Source organism: Crocodylus porosus, unplaced genomic scaffold, assembly GCF_001723895.1.
Source record: "Crocodylus porosus isolate Cpor-Errol unplaced genomic scaffold, CroPor_comp1, whole genome shotgun sequence".
In the NCBI taxonomy this organism is placed as follows: Eukaryota; Metazoa; Chordata; order Crocodylia; family Crocodylidae; genus Crocodylus; species Crocodylus porosus.
Window position 1 is genome coordinate 84,098,367 of NW_017728906.1, and position 20,009 is coordinate 84,118,375.

Consider the following 20,009-nt stretch of genomic DNA (forward strand, 5'->3'; position numbering starts at 1 on the left):
GAGGAATCCACAGAGATTTAAGTCCTGAACATTTAAAATTGACATTTTTAAAAGTTTATAGAACATAATGTAGTAGAAGCAGCTGATACTCAGCATTTCTCAGTATCAGACCCTAATATAGCAGTGAAAACTTAACTTCTGAAAACAGTCATGTTCAAGGTGACTGACTTTAATATGAACAGTTATGGCTGGACTGCAAAATTAAACAGAAGGAAGTGAAGTTCAGTTTGTGATGAGATGATAACAGCTCTTGTGAAGAGCAGTTATGAAATATAAAAATACCCAAAATATTGATTTTAAACAAAATGTTCTCTAAATTTGTCCCTATGAACATAAAAGAAATACTTTAGGTAATCATTTCACCTTGGGATAAGTTGACTAAGGAAGGTACGAGTTGTCTGAAATATTTAAACTAGATTGTGGATATCTTAACAAATAATTCATTAATCTGTGGACAAAGAGAACTAGAGCACAAAGATTTAAAATCAGAAGAAATTATGTAAGGTGAATTTGGGGGCATATTATTCTCCAGTGAGTAGCAAGTTAACAACATGAGTTTCCAGTCAAGCTGATATCAACTAGCACTGACGGGCTTAAGCAAAGACTACAGTAGGCATTGAGCTATGCTAGGTCTTGGGGTTATATATTAACCAAGGGCAAGCTGTTAGCCTTTCCTTGGCAAACCAGATGACCTTCAATATCAATTTTTATAGAAAGTAAGTTTTCATTTCAAATAAAAAGATGATGGACCTTAATTGTAGCTAATCTGCACCAAGACCCATCCTTCTGATCCTGAACCAGTCTGGCAATGCCCTCCTGAGTCAGCAGATCACGTCTAGTACCTGTGTTGCAGTTGCTCAAACCATTGCCAAGCTGCATCAGAGAGAAAACTCAGTACTGTCAAGTTTTCAGTTCTACTAATCAAAGCCCGGTGGGCAGCAAAACAGCTGACAAGAATGATGTCACTTCCACTCTGCTGCCTTCTGAGAAAGCTGGACGAGACAGGCAGTGAAGCTATTCAAAGCAAGAAGTGGTGCTGGAAAGTGGGAACTTGAGGAGGAATGTCAAGGGGGAAGCAGAGTAGTGGAGACACAATAGTCAGGAGTGGTCAGAAGTGGGAGAAGAGAATGCAAAACTATTCGATTTGGAAAGAGCATCCTTGGAAGCTGGAGGTATGGAACACTTTTGAGTTTATCAGACTTCTAGTAGTTGGAATCTGACATGAAAGACTGAGCCCCCAACAGGTCCATTGATAGCACTTTAAAAGAAATCCCAACACCTGGAATTGGGAGCTAGATTTTTCTCCATGGAATTACCATTATGCTTTGTTGTTTCCCTTTTCCCCCATATCTTTCCTTTCATGCTCTGGTATCTGAAAGTGTTGCTATAAGGTACTATTTCATGCTTGCTATTAGCAGCAAGCTTCTTACAGGGATAGGTCATCAGAAGCATATAACTCCAGTGCCCCAGAGTCTGTGGTGGGCAAAATTTAAAAATGTCAATTATTTTTCTTTTTCCATAGACCTGTTTGTTTCATTGAACAGCCATTATTTTAACTACTCTGTCATAATTTTTTAAAACTATGAATATATATACACACAGCAGGAATGTGTCAAACTTCATTTTATTGCTTTGAACCCAAGTGCTGCATTTTCCCCCTATGGCAGCGGTGTCAAAGAAATGGCACATGGGCCAAATCTGGGCTATACAGCCATATCATCTGGCCTGCAGTGATGCCTGTAGGTCTCGAACTGGATCCACGTGCTGCATGTGACATGCTAGCATGCACTGCACATGGCATGAGGCTAGCATATGCTGCACATGGCTGGTCTGGGACATACACTGCATGCAGCGTCTGTGTTGGACCAGCCCTGCATACTGGATTTGGTGTGTGAGACTATCTATGGACCCAGTCTGGCCCAGAGACCAGCCCTGTACCACTCAGTTTGAAGCCCCTGCCCGACAGCTGTAAAAGAAAAGCACTAGATAGCAGTGGTTGTATTTGATTTGTACACTGTCATAATGATACTTAAACAGTTTCATAATCAGTCCAACCAGGTTAACTCCCCACATTCTTTTGAAATCCATCACAAGTCCAACTGTAATCAGATCACACAACTTTCTTGCTTACAGTTTGGCAGAAGACAACATCCCTGCGATACTGAAGACTCAGGCACAGACCTATTGTAGGAGCACTATCTTGCATTAACAAAAAGACCATGGCTTTCTTTGCCTTGTCACTCATCATGGCTACACAGTCTGTGAGTGTTGTCAGCAAGGGATAAAGAGCCTCACTCCATTCACCTGATTGAAAAAAGAATAAACAGACATTATAATACTCTTCTTTTCAAAAAGTAGAGAAAAGTCCTAAAAATGTTCAGTTGCAACTTCAAGTAGAAGCTATAACTAGCGGTTAGCATATTCTAACAGCAGCTTATTTTTCCTGGCTCACCTATTTATTCTCAGTGCTGCTCATTTACTACCCTACAAATGATCTTTAAAAGAGTTTTCATATTAGAAAAATAAAGACGGTTCTATGGTGTAAGGTGGCAGCTGGAAAAGTTCCTGAGCATATTTGCCTATACAAATAGGTAGCAAAATAACTGCTTTGTAAAGCTCCAGGATATTAAAAACACCTTTCACAGTAATATACATATGCATATAAAGGGACAGAGAGCACAAAAATTAGCTGTAGAACAAACATATACAAAGCTAATGGATACTGAACTGTTCTGCTCCTTTCTGTCAATGCCATGTCTCCTAAATCTGTCAATCTACTTACCTCAGATACTTATGGTCTACATTAATTTATCATAAATAGTATCCAAGTGCTTCACAATCTTTAATGCCTTTATCCACACAATACCTCTGAGAGACAGGGAATTGCTGCTATTCTTACTTTACAAATAGGAAACTAGAACAAAGACTAAGCCCCAGATCCTCCTATTTATGTGCTTACCTTTCATTGAAATCAATGGACCTGGACATAATTGACTTGTTAAAGGTCACCCAGGACACCTATGGCGGAGTTGGGAAGTACTGAGCTGAGGTTTCCAGAGCTCCCAACTCCACTATGCTTTCTCTCTAATGATACTCATTTACCTTAATAGATTCAATTAATTCAGTTTACTTTATGTTACTATTTTTATCTACCTATATTAATCGGCCTCCAATTTTTTAAGATGACTTTCAGCATTCTGCGAAAAAAAAGTTACTTAGACACCCTGTCACCACTTTTTCCCTGTAGTATAAGAGAAGGTATTTAGCTACTGGTCTTTAAAAAAAAATAGAAATTTAAAAGGGAAGAAACTATTGCATCACTTTTATTTTTTAAATGCAGTACAGCCCAAAAATGGAAGTCATGCCACTACCAAACTAACTGGCCATACCATACAACGTGAAGTATAGATCACATTTATGCAAGAACAGGGTCACATCAGGCCTTGGACAGGAAGCTCTTTATGAGTTTTATTGAAGTGTACAGCTAAGAGCCAATGACAACAAAAGTTTCCTTGATAATTATCCAAAGAGGGAGGTTACGGAAACTTGCTAACAGAAACATCACAAATAACAAATCCAGCAGTACTGTGATTTAAAACTTTGCTCTGTGTACTAGACAGATAATCTAATGAACTGAGTGAGGGGAAGTTATCTGGCTCTGTTTCACTGCCATATGCTAATAGCAGGAAGTCTCAGAAGAGCAAACTGAAGGAATTATAGCTTGCCTTTATTTCAGAGAAGCTAAAAAAATGAGTATAATCAGAACCCAAAATACTCAGAACCTGTATCTGAAAGCCTTCAGAAAGAAAAATAGAGGGGGTTTTAAGGAAACATTTCTCTTTCTTTGCTTTAAAGATACTTATATAAAGGAATGAGAATGACAAAGAACTAAAACTATCTTCTTGAATGTTATCATCCTAAAACACAGAGAAACATGTAAGTTTTTAAAAGTAATCCGAGGAATTAAAACTCAAAATTCTGTGTGCGCCAGCAAAGTCATTTTAAATGTAACTGATTAAATCACAAAGTAAACTAGTAACATTATAAAACCGGAACCCATTAATATAATTGGATACTTTTTGCCTGGGTTCAACTGAAATGTAAAGTGAACTCTCATGGCTCCACTGTAACACTGAACTAAAATTCCCTGTATTGGCATAGTGTATTGGCTTAGAATATAGGTAAAAAAATAAAATCTTTTAATTCATAGCACGACATCACATTCTCCTTAATTTCAAAGGTGCAATATCATGTACATAAATTTATAAAAACCTGACAGGAGCAGAAACTGATTATAATCAAAGAGAAATGGGATAATAAGTAACAGACTCACAATCGGAAATGTACAGTCTATTGACAGCACCAGACCAACACTTAGGCAGTTTTTCACTTCTTCTTTTGTCCTTATTAATTTTCTTACTAGAATTTTGCCATATATTCTATATAACAAATGAAACACATTTTGAAGCTCTCTGTGCTAATTCTATTTTGACAATATGATCCACTTTGAGGGTTATTCTTATGTTTTATGAGATTATTGGAACACTTGAATAAAATTACAAACCCTATACATGGCAGATCCAGAGCTAGAGTTCATTGGCATTGCTCCACAGAGTCAATGACAGCTTTGAAATCAATGGGGTTTTGATGACTGACAAGAGCTGAGGATTTGGTTTTAAAATTCAAACTTGCATTTGGATTTATTTGTATATTAAATACTTGTATTTATCAGAGTTTCTAGCTTATGAAAAATTCCTTCTGACAGAGAGGACAGGTATCACAGCTCAAGAAGAATTTTCTTATTGGATGTATGGGGTCTTAGAGAAGCATGTTATATGCCGATGGACAAATCCTGCAGTCCTCAATCAAAGACATTTCCTGCTGAATTCAATGCAATCACTGGCAGAAGATAGCAGGATTTGTCTTAAGGTCTTCTCTGTTCTTGCTACTTCTATTGGGAAACCAGAAGGAAGGCCTGAATAGACGAGTTAGGAAATGCACTGTCCTTCCTGCAAGTAGCAGCTTCCAGAAATGATGGGACAAAAAGAAAGCAGATGAGGCAGAAAAATGTCTGCATAAGGCGGGGAAAAAAGCTTCTATGGCTGCCTATCTATGCATCTGGGACACGTCATAGAAATAAGAAAAAAAAAAGTCATATAGTGGACTCTCAGGCTATGCAGCTCTTTAAGACTAGGAGAAAGAACTGCAGTGGAATGGTCCCATTGCTCATGGTATGGCAAAGTTTATATGAATTAATGGACATACGAGTTTTCCTTTAAAGCATTTTCTTTCTTTTTTCCAGAGTAATTGAAAATGAATATTGTAATAACATCTCTCTGGCTTCAATAAGGCATGTGAAGCCCTTTAAAGGAAAAAAAATTACAACTGCTTTACAGTCCGGAACAGGAAGCAGTAGACTGAAAGAGAGAGACCTGGAATGTAAAAAAAAATCCAGGAGCCTGAAGTCAAAAAATAAAAGTGCTGAGTACCTGCTGCTGCTGGTTCCACTTTGGCAAGAGCTTCAGGTGTGTAGCACCCCTGAGTGTTAGACTATTTATTTAGATGTTGAAATAAGTATTTAGCTCCTGATTCAGCAAAAGTATTTGCTTAATTTCATACATATTCAATGGCATGCTTGAGCACACAGTCAGATCAAACAAACTTCAAAGACAATTAAATGCATATTGTGCTAAAGAAGGGCCTTAGCCATGTATCTATAGGTACTCAGGTTTAAATGCATTTGTCCCAATTGATTTGTTTCTATTTACTCATCTGTAAAATGTAGTAACACCTTCCTACATTAGTTTATGAGAATTCATGTTTGTACTGCACTTTAAAGATGAAAATCATTGTCTAGTCCTACCTACTGGAGAGAATGAAGGCATACATACACAGAGGACAGAGGAGAGAAAACTTTTAGCAGCCTACTAGGGGGGTGGAGAGATCAGCATTAAGAGCATGATCCCTCGACAATTTTATTCATCCCAAGAGAATTTTAAGTTGGCTTAGTTAGAAATGAAATCTTTATCACCCAAAACTGATTTCAAATGAGACAAAATATACACAGTTGTCTAGGTGGGACAAAGATCTGTAAGAGTTATACTTGGTGACTATCCTGTGAGTCTGTGATATTATAAAGTGAGAGAAGAAGAGGCTGACATTATGATTAAACTATTTCAAACCTTTTATTTGGAAAGTTAGGTTTATAGTGCCCTACACTGCTGTTACACACCCACAAATGGCCTCTCCATTAGCCATTCTGGTTGCTTCATTTCCAAATGCTCATGCAGAATTCTACGTGTAGCACCTAATATGAAAAAGGCACAATCCCACTAAAATCAGTAATCAGATCCCCAGTGACTTCAATGGCATTTGAAAAAAGTCCTAAACTTTCACATCTCAACTCACTAAAACTTGTCAACTGGAGAACATCACAGAATATTTCCTTATATCTCAACATGTAAAGCTAGCGCTATTTACAGTGAACCTGTCCCATTTCAACATAGGAAACAATGACTCTGAATTCCAGGGTAAGATGCTATGTATGTATACAGGTTAACTGGTACAGTGGAAGACATCATTCCAAAGCAACGTCAGATAACTCATTGGCAAAACACTTGTTCAATTATTGAATACAAACAGAAATTGCAATTTTCAGAAGCGGAAGCCATGAATGGAAAACGCACATACCTGGGCTGGACTCTTCAGGAGGGGGGCTGCAATCTGCACAGAAATGGAGGTGCAACATGCATGATTAAGGAGCAGCAACACAGTATAAACATAAGCAACTCAAATGCTTACTGCAGTGGTTCTCAAACACTTTGACAAAGTGGACCATAACAGAGATAATGCCTCATGGACTGTCTCTCCTCCTACTGCCAATTGTGTGGACCACCTCCTATACTACTCAAGATCACAAAACCTCTATGCAGTAGCTAAAGCCATCACTTACATGGGAAAACAATACCGAGAACATTTTAGCTGTTTTTAAAAGTGACACGACAATTGAGAGCAGGGAGGAACCAATACCATGTGACCAGCAGGCATTCTGTAGACCACTTGCAATCAATCCATAGAGCACAGTTGGAGAACCACTGCCTTAGTGCAACTGTAGAATAAGCTTGCAATAAAGGCAGCTAAACAGAATAGCAAAAGACTAGCAAGAAGTGTAACATACCAGAGCATTTAACAGAAAGTGACATTAATGCACTCAGACTGCAAGGATTAGAATCGACACACTGCTAATTTAGAAATGTTTAATTCCTTGCACATTTTACAAGCCAGTTCATACTACAAATTAGGTGTATGGCTAAAGACCAAAACCTCCCCACTGAAGCTTCTGAGAACTTTGCCATTGACTTCACTGGAAGGACTGGGCCCTCAACAACAACATATTGTGCAATGCGCGTAGTAAAAGGTTACCGAACACAGTTACAATATGTTGTGCAATAATGAATGGCAGCTTATTAGATTAATAAGACTGAACATTATGCTGTGTTCATGTCAAGATTTATTGGTCAAGGAAATACACAACTTCTAGAAGAAAACATCAATTCAAAAAACACATGAGGACTAACATCTGACCTGGAAGAATTGCTCAGAATAATATAAAACTTCCTAGCATCCAGTTTGGAAATGTATACATTATACATACATATTATATGACTACAGACCATATATATATCTAGATATATATATATAAAATTTTAAAAACATAGTTCTTAGGCTTTCTGATAAATTTTTCACTGTGTCAGAAAACATCCCCCCTTCAGAACAATTTGACTGTAAAACAACATGGGAAAGCATTTCACTAGAACATCACTATACCAAGTTTAACAAGTATGGAACTGCATAACTCTTTCCTTAAAGTTCCTTTAACTAACTTCATCAAACTCTGATCAATGGCCACTTATTAAACACACTAAGAGTTGCTTTGCTTCCTGACAGATGCTTGTGAAAATTTGGTACATCTGCTCTGAATATCACTGGAGGAAGAACTTCAAAGGGGCACGGTCTTAAGCCTTGAGATCAGGCCTTTCTCTGGACCTCAGAACCATTAGTTGTCAACAGCTTCTAATGACAAGGAAAAGGGAAGAAGCAGCCGGGGCTGGATAAGATGTAGAGGCCATGGATGAAAGCTAGGCCCCAGCGAAGATAATGGCAAAATTCCCACTACCTTCAACAAGGCCAGGATGTTATCCAATACTTGGACTTCCTCCCTAACAGCAATGCTAGGAGCAAACCTAATCCCATCAAACAGAATGGGAACAAGCAACTGATTCTGAGAGGTACTTGGTTTCAATTCATTTCTGAGGGTAATCCAAATGCAGGATCAGGCCCCAGAAGCCCTGGGAGTGCTTGCCCAGGTTCCCCCATTTGCAGACATGTGCCTCAAGTCAGAATCTCTGGGCTCACCTCTGCAAGTGAGGAACCCTAGGTCTCCTTACTTGCAGAGGTGCACCCTGAGTGTTGTCCCCCAGGATTAGGCCCCTGCCACTCCTGAGCGGGTGTAGCAGGGGCCCAATTCTGTGTCTAGGCACAGCTGATCCACTTCATTTGGTGACATGTTTATAACATGTTTCATTTTCATATGACGTTTCATTTTCATATGAAATAAATGTTAAGATCCTGAGTATAGCGAACGCCCTATTTAAAAGCTGCAGGCTTGGCTTTAAATAAAAAAGCTGCTCTAAAATGTTTTAACATAAGAGTATTTTAATATAAAATTGTCTTGTTGGGCAGGAGTTGTGATGGCATCCTCCCTACAGCTGCTTCAGTTTCTCCCTACAGCTTTTAATTAAAAATTCAATCTTGTATCAGAAGAATTCAGATTTGGTGTGTGGACCAACAGATTTGGTGTGTGGATCAACAGAATATACTGCTCTCACATGGTGTTACTATAGCTAACTCTAAAACAGTGTAATACATTCCTATTAACATAGCTACTATTTAACACATATACTAAAGACTCCATGTTCCAGTCCTTTTACAACATATTATAATTCAACCGTATGGGAAGCCAAATTACAATAAGTATTGTTTTTATACTAATATTATATTCTTATACTAAATAAAATTCAACCACTACTAAGTAATCCACAAGTGTACTTAGTTATCTTCTCTAGTAAAACACAGTTTTAAAACATATTTACAATTTACATTTAATCCACGGATATTAAGTTTATATATTTTCAGACCTTCCCTTCATATAAATAATGCAAATGAATATCAGCTTTTGCAACTGTTGTTTTGAGGCAGGTTGTGTCTGATCATAAAGATCAACAAAGTTAATATTCTGAAACACTCATCATACGATGTCTTAAATGTCAGGATGTTCTAGGGAAAATACAGAATATTTAGCAAATCAGATAAAAAGACATACAAATCTATACTAAATGATGTTAAAATGTTCAACAATGGTATGAATGTGAAGTCGCACACAAACACTGGAAGGAAGAGCTAAGAAATAATAGAATAGAACATGAACCATGGAAGTAAAGACCCAAATCACCTTTTGTAAGGCTAAATACTGCATAATCTTTTACATGAAGTGATAATCACGAAAACAGGTGTTTTTAAAGGGAAAGAGAAAGTAACCCATACACACAAAAACAAAGCCATTTCAAAATTTCATGCAAGCTAGAAAATTTGTGAACATAAAATGGAGCTTCAGAGTAGGAATGCTTGGCTAAGTCTCGGGGGAGCAGGGCTGGGGCGGTGGGTGAAGCCTGCAGTTGGCCTCACCCCCCCCCACTACTTCCCCTTCATCCCCACAGTCATGGCAGTGCGTCGCACTCTGACTGGTTGTTTCACTAACCAACTAGAGTGATCCAAGAGCATTATGGACAGACAGACAGATGGGCTAAGCCCTTTATTATATAAGAATTATAGTAGAAAACAATTTTGCCCCCATTTTTTTGTATTCAGTTTATAGTTACTCTGGCACATGAATGGACTGCAACGTTTCTTTCCAAACTCAAAATTGCCACTCAAGGCCTGATCCGACTCCCACTGAACTCAGTGAAAAGTCTCCCAGGGGAGCTGGACTAAACCATATGATAAGTGAGGAAGAAAAGAAGGTGCAGTGAAGTCCCTCTCTTACCGATGCTTCTGCATGGGAAGCAACCGAGGTCATGCCGAGGACAGCAGGAGTACTGTTAGCACTTCTGATGACACTGACAGCCTACAGGGTTAAGTACACATTGGGTTAGCTATGGGCTTGGAGAACTGTATGCCTAGATGAACAAGGAAGAGCTAACAGTTCACCTTGTCAATCAGTGCTGCAGCGGCTGCTGCTGTTTGCGTGCTGCCCCTCCCTCACCCACAGTGCCACTGAAGGCATTTTTCTTGTTCTTGTGCTATGAGTAAACAGGCTCAAGAAAATTACAGCCAAAATGATCCAACAAAGATTTCTACATGTAAGCGCCTACATCCATATTTGAACAGCTAAGCCTGTGGACAACATGGCATGATAATTACAGATCATGAATTTACCTTGGATTTAACTCAGTAATACAGTTATTCCATAGAAAACAGACACATGACCAGCTCACTGAAGCTGGCCTTGCAGCAGGTGCTATTATAGAACCTGGCCACTAATGGTTGGGAACCCGATTTGCACTGAGCAAATGGTTACATGGCAAGGAACTAATTAACTTCGCCACAGGACAATACTTGTATTTACAAGTACTATCCTGCAATGAAGTTCTTTACTCCACAGCAATGCATGTGTACATGTTAACGGAGCTGGCTAAGGCACAAGGGTGCTTTAGTGCCTGCCAGCTAGCCCTTCGCTGGAGCAACCCTGTGCCCATTTATGTGCCTCTCCAGAGTATGCTGAGTATTCACAGGCCACTCTGCTAGGGCTTCTCGTCTCCATCCAACCTCTTACGCTTGGCATCATTTTGGCAGTTCACCTGTGTTCATTAGCATGAACCTGAACATATGCCAATTTCATGGGTTTTTGATCTTTTAAAAGGTACATGGAAAGGAGATGTTTGCACAACTGACTAATCCTGATCTATACTTTGAATTCCCAGATCTCAAACCATCTGGACTGAAATGCTACCTAAACTCCGGTCGGTAGTTTTACCACTGACTTGAGTGGGGTTAGAATTTCACCCAATCCCTATCCCAGAATATGCCAACCTTTTTATGAGCCACCTAGAAGATGAATTCTTCAAGGACTGCACCATCAAACCCTAGTTATGCTTAAGATATATCAATGACATCTTCATCATTTGGTCTGAAAACCTGCAATCTCTGATTGATTTCCATCAGAAATTCAAAAATCATCAACCCTTCATCAAACTCTCTCTTGAATACTCCATGTCCTTTTTAGACATGATGTTCACTAACCAGAATGGTAAAATACAGACCACCATATACAAGAAACCCACGGACCAAAATGCATTTCTGCACAGAACCAGCAATCACCCTAACTTACCAAGAAAGCTGTGATATCCAGCCAAGCCCTATGATACCACCGAATTTGCACTGAGGAGAACACCTGTAACTGTCACCTCACAAATCTCAAGAGGTCTTTCACTCAACAAAGACTGTCCTCCAGAGAGATAGATAGCACTTTTTGAAAAAGCCACCTGGATACCACTTGAAGAACTGCTGCAGTACAGAAAGAATCCCCTCTTCCCCTCCCCCATAAATCACACAAAATTGGTTATGGCATATCATCCCTCCCTGGAACCTATATGGGAAATCCTCAAACAACTGCAACCCTTACTTGAAGAAGATGCAATTCTTAAAGTTATCATCCCAGAACCAACCATCCTAGCCTTTAAACAAGCACCAGACCTTGCTAACCTCATCACCAGAAGCAAAGTTCCTATAGCCCAAAACACAAAACACCACCAAATGGATCCAGACCATGCCATGACAAGAAATGTAAAACCTGCCAACGTATCTCCACCACCTCCACAACTACAACACCCACAACAGAACAGTCACCATTCCTGGATCTTACACTTGCACCTCCAAAAATATAACATATCTCATCCAGTGCACCAAATGCCCTGATGGAAAATACGTAGGAGAAATCAAACAATTGCGTACCAGAACGAACGCACACTGAAAATCTATCAAAGACAAGAATACCCAATTACTTGTGGGGGCACATTTCTCACAAGAAAACCACTTTCTCTCCAACCTCTCAGTTCTAATCCTCAAAGAGAATTTACAAAACTCCTTTCATAGCTGAGCCTATGAACTTCACTTCACCAACCTACTGGATATAAACAATCATGAACTAAATATAGACATTGGATTTATGACATATTATAACGTACTTAACATTTGACTCCCCAGGTAACCGCTCTACTATTTACCAGATATATTCATTCCCCTTCCCTATCGCCCCCACCTGTCTCTCACCCATTGACTACCTAAATTTACATTTTCACTGATTGACTTTCTCTCATGCATACTGGTCTCTAGCTTCTTTACTACTCCATCCAGGAAGAGCACAGTGCAGCTGCTTCCTCAGCCTGATGAAGGGTATTTGTACCCAAAAGCTTGCAAAAAAGAATTTTTCCAACTATCTGAGTTGGTTTAATAAAAGATATCGGATTTACCCAAAGAACCTTGTCTACCCCAAACCCTAGAAACTACGAATTCATCTATGGTCCCAACTGCCTGATAAGTAGTTATTTATAAAACTTTAAGCATGACAGAAAGAAAAGGCGTTTAAGAAATGCACCAATGTACAGCAAAGCAGAGGTAGTAAAGCAGCAGTTTCTGTCATACGCACTTGTGTTTTTGTCAGAATGGCATGCAGGAGATGAAATGGATGAAGATGGTGGTGAGGATGATGAAGATGAAGATGAAGTCTCATCTATGTCTTTTGGATTTATCCAGTACGCACGAGTATCCCGATTACCTTTCTTACTCGTACAGCTGATGTCACACTGGAAAACATCTTCACAGCTGTCACTTTGCAAACGCTCTTTCTGGAGAAGTTTGTCCACTCTCTGTATAATGCACTCCAGACTTTTGTCAACGTTCAACCAAACTTTTTCCTTAAAAGAAAAATGTCCCCTTCTCAATTAAAAAAAAAAAAGAAAAACCAACACTGGATAACAAGTTCCTCTGCACACTAGAGACACATTGCCTGCTGTGGTTGTAAGCACACTTGCTTAGCAAGTTCTTCCTTTGCTATTACATTTACACACACACACACTGGATAGATATCAACAATGCAAGTAACATTCATGCATAAATGCAGAGCCATGTAATAAATCTGCCAAACAATTCTGGCCATTTCTTCAGCCCTCCACACATTAATCCATTTCTCCAGGATTTTTTTAATGTTCCAGCTTCAAATGGGTTAACATATGTTAACCTTATAATATTAGTGCGACAAGGAAGTGTTTCTTTTCCTGACAAATGTGCAATTTTCTCCTTAAAAATGACACTTGCTTGAGACCCATAGCAGGTAAGACTCAGTTCTAGGCCCAAGACACCTTTTCCACCCCTAAAAATATTCTTATTTTAAGAATCAATGCCCTACATCCTAGCAAGGCTAGAAGTGTAACTTGTATCTCTGGACAGAGAAAATTCCCAGACTCCCACTGGATCTCAGCATTCATTTCTAGACTTAAAAGGGTATGATAGATTATTCTTTAAAACTGTAGGTGTAGAAGGCTATTTTAGTTTAGGTTATAGATATTTCATGGAATTTTTTCCTAGTTGGAGAGACAGAACTGGCCCCTTTGAGCCATGCACAGATGGGCACAAGGGTCAATATTTTTAAAATTGGCTTTTAATTTTGTTGCCCAACTTTAGAAACCTTATTTAAGTGCTGAACATGAATCCACAATCCCAGGTGCAATCTGTGTTAAATTAACTGAAAAATCAGCCTCAATATGTCCCGGCCAGGATACCCAATAACTGAGCTATCTAAGGTGAAAGCTTACTTTTGAACAAATTAACCAAAATAAGAAATCTAACATTATAGGCAAATGGACACCAAAAATGGTTCCAATTACAAATTTTAAACTCTAAAACATTCCTAAAATTGGTTTTCTTTAAGGTAGTTTGGTATAAAGATTTTGTTAGTATTCATTTAAGATGACCTTTATATCTGATTTGTGGCTCTGCTATTGATGAGTGACATGACTATGCTGATAAAACTTTCAAAGTAGAGGTGAACAAAATATGGCCTGCCAAGGGATTTTGTGCCCTGTGGTGGGTCCCTGAGCAGCCCCAGCTGTGGTGCACACCGCCATTTGTGGAGCTACTGCCCCCGGGTGTGGGCTGCAGCAGTGTGGTGGCTGGACTTGATTCCTGGCAGCACTGGCTCTTTCTGGCTGCTGTTGCACCCAGCCTCACTGCCTAGGCACCTCAGTCTGTCTGCCCCACATCCATTGCTGGACACCACTCCTTGCTACCCCATCCCGGCTAACCAGCTGGGTGTGTCCTGCCTGTGCAGGTCCCGGACCAGTTTCAGTGGAGACCCTGGGATCACTGGGTGGTGACAGCATGGGGCTGGGCCCCACGATGGAGCCACTTATGAGTTTTGGTGAACTGCTACGGGCAGAAGAAGAATGGGAGAGGGGTGTGTGGAAATGCTAACCCAACCCACAACAGCTCACCCAAACTTCTTAAGTAGCTCTCCAGCTGAATAATTGCCCACCCCTGCTTTAAAGCATAGCATCATATCTTTCCTATATTAATATTATGAAAAAAATATATAAATGTACATATAAGCAGCCATACTTGCACATACACATACTCTGACAGCACTAATGTCAAATCAATAAGCCATCACATAGAGATGGAAAACTGCTTGCTCACATGTACATGAAAAGGAATAAAAAAAATAAGTTCTTGAATTGCAGTACTAGGTGTTGAATTAAATATGGGCTTGATTTAAAGCATCAGGGATGAAAAGGCTGGGTGTGAAATATATTTACACACTGTTTCTTTCTTGTATTTGTCGCCATCACTATAATTAATTTGAACAATTTTAACTAAGATGGTACCCACTCCTGTTTCACCCTCTATTATGTAATTATATTACTATGACAAGGCAATTCCTATTTAAATTGGCAGCATTATTTGAATTTAATTCTTTCTTTGGCCTGTTTTAAAATGCAGTGCATTACCAAAACAGACAGATACCATGTTTAAATATTTTCATCAGGAAAACCAGAAAATAATTTAAAAGTTTATATTTCATGTTAAAATATATGAATATGTAGAGATCTATTAAATATGCAGATTTTGTACATGGGTTTGTTTTTTTCCTTCAGCACAGCGGTTGAGAAAGGAACACCCTGCAAGCTGGCTCTTGAGGTTTTTTTTTTTTTTATAAAAAACAATTACCTTTCAATACAGACTTAACCACAGGAAAGCTATCTGGTCTAACAGTCACTGACTGCTGTTATGCAATGCTCCTGCTCCCCAGACCAAATAGTAGGCCTGGAGAGCATGGAAATAGTGCCTTAGACTGCTTACCGGTAACCCTTCAGATGACAAAGGTGTGAAGTAATGTGCTCCAAGATAAGATCTCTGGCCAGTGGTTAATAGCTTTGAAACAAACGGCTCAGAGTAAAGAATGAACTAAGGAGGAGAATGTAGATGGCAGGTGCAGGACTCATCCCTCCCTTCAGCAAACCTACCCATTCCTCTTCATGCCAATCCACCTGCAGAGAAGATCGGCTGTTTCTTCCTGTCCATCTTGCCACAAGAGTGTCTTGATCATTCCTTAACATTACCTGTTCCCCCTCTCCAGAGGTTGGAGATGCCTTTGAGGCTATGTAATCTGGCCTTGCAGCATTTAGTCCATGTATTGAATTTGCCAGAAGCTTGCAGTCACAGACAGTAACAAGCTGCCGAGTCTAAAATGATACAAAACACATTTTAAAGCATTTCCTTTTAAAAATGCATATTATTACTTTTTCATAAAAGGAAACTATCATTGGTTTAAAGGCTTGGGCTACTTTTAAAATTGTATTTTGAACAGGACCTTAAAAGGAACACATGTAAAAGTCCACAGAGTGATTTTCAAAATGTATTTGTTTATTCTAGATGTGCACGTAGTGCATATTTAACAACAACCTACAATTCTGAGCATCTCCACCTAAAACCAGCTCTTCATTCTCTATTTTAAAGCTTTGCTTATCTATTTTTGTGCATTTCTATTCAGTAGACACAAACTGCCAAACTAAAATGACAAATATTCAGTTTAGTTCTATATGCCGTTTCAGAAGACAACTAATGAATGCTGAGAGGAAGGCATAAGTAAACCTCATGATCCAACAGAATATCGTAGGGGAAAGGACTTAGCGCACTTAGTGAAGTACTCAAGGCTTCACCGAAGCATGACGATTTCCTCTACACAATATAATTTCAGATACTATTCTTATTCATATGTCAATTAAAAAAAATCTTATGAAACTACACAACTCATCATTATGCATTAGTACCGAAATCCATAGCCTAATACTTTGTATAAGTGCTTACTCTTTTTTATTTCTAAATTCTTGACGTTAATTTTTGCATTATGGGAAAGTGTACATAAACATTCCAAATATGTACGCAGTAAACTGATACAAATATTGTCATGTGATACTGCCAACTTATTCTGTGTACTTTCTTAGAGCTCAGCAAACAAAATAAAACAAAGCTCAATACAACTATTTTTGTTCCTGGCCCAGTAAATAAGGTTCATTTTGATTGCCAGTCTGCTTTTTTTAAAAGGATTAAAGTATTTTTTGAATGAATCACTATAGTTAGACCCAGGGCCATATCATTGATGCTCCTTTTTAGTACTGAATGAATAGTATTCAAATACATGATGGAAAACAAATCCCACTTGAATTTACCACCCTGTATGGGTCAAGTACAGCTTTGAAGGAACCATACTTGAATGTTTGAAGCAAGCCTACCAAAAATTATCTTTCCCAGTGATTCAGTTACCTTATCTGCTAAAATGGCAAGTGTTCTTTCCAGACCGTTAGCTGATCTATCCTTGGCAGCTCTTGAGAGCCTTTCTGCATAGTAACTGACTTGAGTTTTGAGGGTGTTGATTTGTGCAATAATCTCCTTTGCTCTAACAATGTCCTGTGGGATGTATATTATAGATTGGGAGCTCATGGAAGTGCTGAAAAAGAAAGAAGGCTTTTAAAGAAAAAATATATAAACACTACAGTCACACTTTTTTCATGCTGAGGAAGTAACTGCAGACAATAGAATCTACCTATGCTATCAATCAACAGTGAAAAGGTGATTACTGAGCTAGAACACTATACCTAAGCACTTCTGCATTTAATGGAAGCATTCAAATGCAGATTTACTAACTGCTTATGACTAGTGACTTGCACAGAGCTAACACATCAGAGGGAACATTTTCTGAGGAGACTATGTGTGATACATGTTGCTATCAGAGACAGATCTCCTGCTTCTTCAGGCTGTTTGATCAACTCTCCCTCCTTCTCCCAACACAGATACTTTATTGAGTCCTGGTCTACACAACAGCTTTACTGGCTATATTAGTTGGGAGCATGAAAATCTCACCCTCCTCCACCCCACCAATTCAATGGCACAACTTGGCTAGCAAAAGCCTTAGTACAGGCAAAATTAGTTACACTGCCAAAAAAACCAAAATAAAAAACAAAACAAAAAAACCCCTTTTGCCTATATAACTTATTTTGCTTTGGGAGACTAGTCTAAGCTATTCAGGAAAGATGCTCTTTTTGCTGGCATAAGATGAATTGCTGCAAGGGGAGTGTTGCTGGGATAGCAAAGTCACTGTAGTGTAGTAAGCCCTCAGGTATGTTTCTGATACCTCCTTGCCAATCTAGGGAAATTTGGCCTTGACCTTGCTTGTATACAAAATCTGTACTACACTGAAATAATTAAGTGGTACCCTCCTTGCTGGGCACATGGTTTGTTCCCATACAAGAAGGGTAATAAACTTTTTTTAAAAGAGAATCTGCATCTTTATACTGGTACAATTCCATCCACACTGGAGTTGTACTAGTAAAAGGTCCCATTTACATGTTACACTTAAGACATGATTAACCAGTTAATGATGTCTTAAGTTGTGACCCAGCTACACATTTAATCAATGAATGGCATGATAAAACAAAGAATAAGCCACAAAGTTATTCCACAAAAAATGTATATCAATTTTGTGGCTTGTTCTTATTATGCCATTAACTGAACATGTGGCCACCACTGTGGTTGGGAGCCCTGTCAGCTAATGGGGCTCCCAGATACAGGGGTGCACCACATACTGCCACAACTGTGAGCCCTGCAATAGCTGTGGCAGTATCCCGTGTGTTGCTGCGAGCCTTGCAGCTGATGAGGCTTGAAGACACACAAACTTGTTACTTACTGTGCACAGGGATTTTAGGATTGCAATCCCAGGCTCCCTGTGCACCAGTAATAAGGTGTGATTGGATCTGGTGCTGGATCCCACAATCACATTGCCTGCCATGCACGTGTAGCATGGCAGGAGGTGACTGTGTGCGCATCAGATCCTATCATGCCTTTACCTGAGCATCTAGAAGGGCCCTAAAAAAAAAGAAGAAAACAAACCTCTGTGGAGGCCAGGCCTCTGTCTCAGCTCAGAATCCAACAGGCATAATTTTGCATTCAGGATGAAATATCAAGACAAAAGGTGCCTGAGAACTTAATTTATTTCTCTTTCTACTAATTTCTTCTAAATATTATTGGCTTCACTCTACAGCCACTGGAAAGAACAGTACTTACTACAGGTGCAAAACCCAGCTTGTTTGTTGGACAAATCCATGCTTAGCATCTCACAGAAACTACTTGCCAGGTTCATCAGGCCCAAATCAGTATTTTTGAGAAGTATGAATACTGCTCTAGGGGGATGGGGTCAGGAGCAAGGATATAAACTTTATTTTGAGCCACTGACTAGGGAGACATTATACGAGTTTTTAAAAATTTTTGCAAGAAAAGCAGTAATGCGGGTTCACTTTTACCACGTGTCCATGAGATAATGCAGGCGATACTTAAGGGGGCACGCTTCAAAAACAATTGTCACAAAGGTCAATCAATCTGAAGGCATTTTCATAGACTGAGAAGTTCGTAAAGCCAGAAGTCTGACCTCCTTTAAAGAGACGGCTTTCCCTTTTGAAGGTTTCAATGCAATAGGAACTGCTGAACCAGCTGCATCATCTGTGTTCCTCTGGTCACACACCTATCTGCAGGGAGTGGAGGGAAACCATTTCTCAACACTCCTCACCTCACATGAAACAGATCTCCTCTTTTAGGACTTTTATGCCACATTGACCAGTGCTCTTAGTGACAATGCCTCTGAGCAATTTCTTTCCACTACAGTAGGGTTATCATGCAGCAAGGTAATGTATCTGGGAGGAAGGCCATGCAGCATGTTCAGATTTGACTCTTATTATTTGGTTGGGGTTTTTTTTAAAGCAAAACCAGCAAACATTCACTGGGAATGCCAGAGGAAAGAAATTTTATGGTATGAAGTTCACACATATTCACTTTCCAATCTGCAATCATGCTTTCAAATGAACAGCTGTTGTTTTATAAAGGTAAGCTATACTGCCCAATTAATAGATTTTAATATATGAAATGTAACCCCCACAAACCAAACTAAACCACATAACGCCTGCTGTATGCAGCATGTACATGTTGTGGTACTACTGGAAGCTACACGTGGTCCAATTTGAAGGCCCAATCCAAAAGTCATCAAAATCAATGTAAGCCTTCAGTTGATATCTGTAGACTTTTTACTTGGCTCCGGAAATCTAGCTCACAGAACTAATTCAGAGCAAGAGCACTGCTGTGCCATTAGCCCTATATTTTATTCTGTTCTCTTACAGTACTGAACTTTACAAAGTATCTATAAAATTAAAGGGGAAAATGCACAAGGCTTAGGAACACATTTAAATGTACAAATTAAAAAAAATATGTAAATCTACTGTGACAATTAGAACTTAAAACAATGCATTATGTCACCTCTCTTCCATTACTAGGAGAAGAAAGCGTTAAAAAAT

At 39.1% G+C, this 20,009-nt stretch overlaps 1 protein-coding gene across 9 annotated transcripts in view; it reads right to left on the reverse strand.

Annotated features, from left to right (window-relative positions):
• INPP4A (inositol polyphosphate-4-phosphatase type I A) overlaps positions 1-20,009 on the reverse strand; it is a 135,711-nt gene that overhangs the window by 26,028 nt on the left and 89,674 nt on the right. For 4 of the 9 annotated variants that reach the window (XM_019529456.1, XM_019529454.1, XM_019529457.1 and 1 more), the window contains 5 exons: positions 16,936-17,119; positions 15,636-15,854; positions 12,764-13,031; positions 6,691-6,723; positions 2,132-2,304 (listed from right to left, as the gene is read on the reverse strand). In XM_019529456.1, the coding sequence (XP_019385001.1) occupies positions 2,132-2,304; positions 6,691-6,723; positions 12,764-13,031; positions 15,636-15,854; positions 16,936-17,119 (877 nt within the window). The remainder of the gene's footprint in view (positions 1-2,131; positions 2,305-6,690; positions 6,724-12,763; positions 13,032-15,635; positions 15,855-16,935; positions 17,120-20,009) is intronic. The other 5 variants (XM_019529462.1, XM_019529461.1, XM_019529459.1 and 2 more) reach the window with 4 other exon arrangements.